The 3,473-nt window shown below is 40.5% G+C and overlaps 1 protein-coding gene across 1 annotated transcript in view; it reads right to left on the reverse strand.

Annotated features, from left to right (window-relative positions):
• The window catches only part of LOC104621876 (ubiquitin-associated protein 2-like), a gene marked incomplete at both ends in the record, with an annotated part of 16,061 nt that extends 12,659 nt beyond the window's left edge, over positions 1 to 3,402 (reverse strand). Inside the window, one exon of the mRNA XM_010288491.1 lies at positions 3,299 to 3,402. Within this exon, the coding sequence (XP_010286793.1) occupies positions 3,299 to 3,402 (104 nt within the window). The remainder of the gene's footprint in view (positions 1 to 3,298) is intronic.
• Between the last annotated feature and the right edge of the window lie 71 nt (positions 3,403 to 3,473).

Below are 3,473 nucleotides of genomic sequence, written 5' to 3' on the forward strand. Positions count from 1 at the left end.
TAAAGCCTTGGACACTGTCTAACTACAGGGAGGCGACAGCCACAGCCTCTCCCCCATCCCCTAGGCAGCTCACCTGGTCATAGAAGGACGTCAGGTTGGTCAAGCAGGACGTGCCTTTCATGAACCCGTGCTGGCTGGATTCACCCTTTACTCTCTTTTTTTTTTTTCCCAACCAACACCACTAAATTTTACCTTCACAGAACCCGCTAGCTTCATTCAGGACAAGAGGTTCTACAGCACTTTCAGAGCACATACAGGGGCAACTCCATTTTAGAAACATTGTACCTCCTTTTAATTGAAAATGTTGGTGTTGATCATTTCCCCACAGTGGCTTTAAAAGCAAATACTTAGTAAACAGTCAGAACTCCACAGCAAGTTTGTATTTGCACAATCTCTTCAGAAAACATTTTGATAAGCAAATTGGTTGTGTTTCTCAAGGTAGTTTCCCAGTTATCTCCTTTTAATGTAAGTGCTGATGAAAGACACCAATTTTCCAAGTAGCTAATATGAGCTAATTTTGTTTTCTCTTTACATGAAAGAAGAAATGTGACTGGGTAATGAGGAATAAAGAGAGCGATTATCCATCCTGCCCTTCCTCTATGTATACTCTCATCTGACATCCTTCATTAGTCCACTGGCAGGCTTTATGGATTTCCACACATACACATCTCGCTCATTCACATCTTTAGTGACTCCACATTGATAACTTATTTATTACTGGGACTCTTGATTGGTAACTAACATAACAGCACTGTAAATTAAGGAAAAAAAAAAAACAAGAACTTAAAACTAGTATTTGTGATTAACAAGCCAAATCACCAGCTCATCTTTGTACAGCCTGCTTCCAGCCCCATACCTTGTCTACCACTCCTTCCCCCTACCACTGCCTCCACCTTCCTTTTCAGCACTCTCTCTTCTGCTTTAAAACTACTACCCCAGCTGCAGCCTCCTCTAATAACCCTCAAGATGCTTCCCATTTGGACAAAACTAAATGATTTAATTATAATGCCTACTCTTTTTAAAGAGATCTCTTCTTTTCAGCTCAGGAACTTACTTCAGACATTCCTATGGTTTATCCAAAGAAGGAACATAAAACACTAAAATAAAACACTCTTCCTAAGTCATAGAGATGTTTCTGTTTTGTCAGTTATGATGTCTTTCCCTTTACACTAGTTAAATTCACATTTAACTAGTTTACTTTAAATTTCCACCAATCAAATATTTTAAAGGAACTCCCAACACTGGCACTCACTCATTCATACCCATAAGAACCAGTAATCTGATGAGGCCAGAGAAAATTCCAAAATGCCTTCTCACATCATCTTCTCCAGAACATGCTCCCCAATCTTCCATACATGCCTTAAGTTGCATTACTGAAGTTCAGTGCTGTTCTCTGTGGCTTGTGCACAGCTTAACAGCAAAAACACACCTGGCATCCAAAAAAGTCCCACACACAAACTAGTTTACTTTGAATTTCCACCAATGTGTTTGCTGCTCAGCAAACCCCTCACATACACACATTCGTGCTCTTACAGGGATCTGTTTAGCCACGCCAAGCTGATCTTATTCCTAGGCAAATTTCTGCCATTACTGAAGGCTGTGGAGATGCCTACAAAAAGGAGCAGAGGTTGCCATAGGGAAGGCACATGAAGGCTACTTAGAGTTGGCAGGAAGGGTCACAATAGATTTGAGCTCACTTGGGAAGTAGAGCACAAGTCAAAGTCGTTTGTAACCCACAGCCTTACAGGTGCATTCATTAATAACTACCAGTGAGTTTTCTACTTCTGGTCCAGCCTCCTCATGCCTTTCTTGTATGTCTTCTTTCTTTAGTTAACCTTATTGCTTGTGCAATACTTGTGACAACATACCCTGCCCTTTGCTACCATATAGCAAACAACAGTATCGGTATTCCTAGGGAAATTTTCAAGTAATTAGGTGTCCTTCTAACTCATTATCTGATGAACATACTTGAAAAACGAACATGAGTGTGCACTATACCACCAAGTAATTTCAAAAGTAATTCCTTGGAAAGATGCCATATTTGGCAAAAGAGCTCCCTTTCAATAACCATTAGTATACTCATTGCCAATATAACACACTGGACTAGAAGGCGTTCAGAGTGACAAGACAGCTGCCTAATAAGCCCTCCTAAACCCTGAGCCTGTTACTGCTTTCTCTGGTTAAGTGGAAAAGGGCTTGTATGAAGTTTAGAAAGCTGCATGTCAAGTGGCTCACAGCAGAGCTCAATGGAGCACACCCTGGCCTCCAATATCAGCCTTTTTCTTTTAGACTTGACACAGGGGTTGATGAAAAATCATCTGAGTAGGCTTCATCAATGAAGAGATCAGAAGAGTTACCCTTTGCTGGGGTTAAAAGAAAATCTCTCCTATCACTCAGTGGTTGCACGTGTGGACAATAACATACATTAATTTTTCTGTCCTGACACAGGGTTTGCTTTGTCTTCATCTCCTGCCACAGAATATGGGAAGCAACAACCTATCATGATTTCCCAATCACAGACAAGCAGATCACATTCTTCGTTTCTGAATCACCAAGAGATCACTGTTAAGTGTTTCCTTTCTAAATTAGGTCTGTCTCTTGCCTTTAGCCGGGAGTGTGTACCTCACACATGAAACTTCATGCAGAAACACACAGCTGCCTCTATCTCCAGACAGGCAGACTGCTCCTTTGGCTTCCATTCAAGTGCCTACTCATGTTTTAGTTAGTAATTCTTCTCTTCAAAGTTAGATCTTGGAACTCTTCTCCATCCCAGAGACTCACATCCTTACATTCCTGTGTTGTACAGATGGGGCTGCCAAAGCCATCCCAGTGTCACTGAATGGATTCATATTTATAAACAGTTTTTTCTTTTCTTTTTCTTCTTCTACTTAGATATTCACACCCTACTGCCCAATGCCTTTGGACCAATCACTTTTAGTAGGACTTACACTCCTTAATTACATTAGGAAAGTTCTTAAGCAGTACTTAAGATACCTAAACAGTTCGTCACATAGAGCGTTCTTCCAATGACTCTTCAAATCTCTTTGTCTCTCAAGGGATTGTTAGTACTAAAACAAAAAAATTGCAAATTGTCTTCCCTTCATTCTAACGAGAGTGTCACTCAAGCTACAGAAGGTGCTCTGCACATTAGTAGCAGTTAAGCTATAAAAATGAACTAATATCTGTGTCATGCGAGATGTATTCACGCTTTCAGAAGTGAACACTAACAGAATGGTTATTTTCACTGTAATTTGCTACAGGTCTTCATTCCTATTCTTCCACTTCTGGAAGATCTTACCAGTTCCATCATCTGCATCATTCTGACCAGTCTCCCAAATCTCTGATTTTGTCCCAAAGCCATCAGTGGCAGAAGACTCCGTATAGTCTGCAGGGTTAAACGTCCTAGAGTTTTAAAAGTTAAGAAATGGAAGAGAACACATGGGTCATTCAATGAACACAAGTGTCATCATTTT

This window comes from Phaethon lepturus, unplaced genomic scaffold (genome assembly GCF_000687285.1).
Source record: "Phaethon lepturus isolate BGI_N335 unplaced genomic scaffold, ASM68728v1 scaffold4496, whole genome shotgun sequence".
Taxonomy (NCBI): domain Eukaryota; kingdom Metazoa; phylum Chordata; class Aves; order Phaethontiformes; family Phaethontidae; genus Phaethon; species Phaethon lepturus.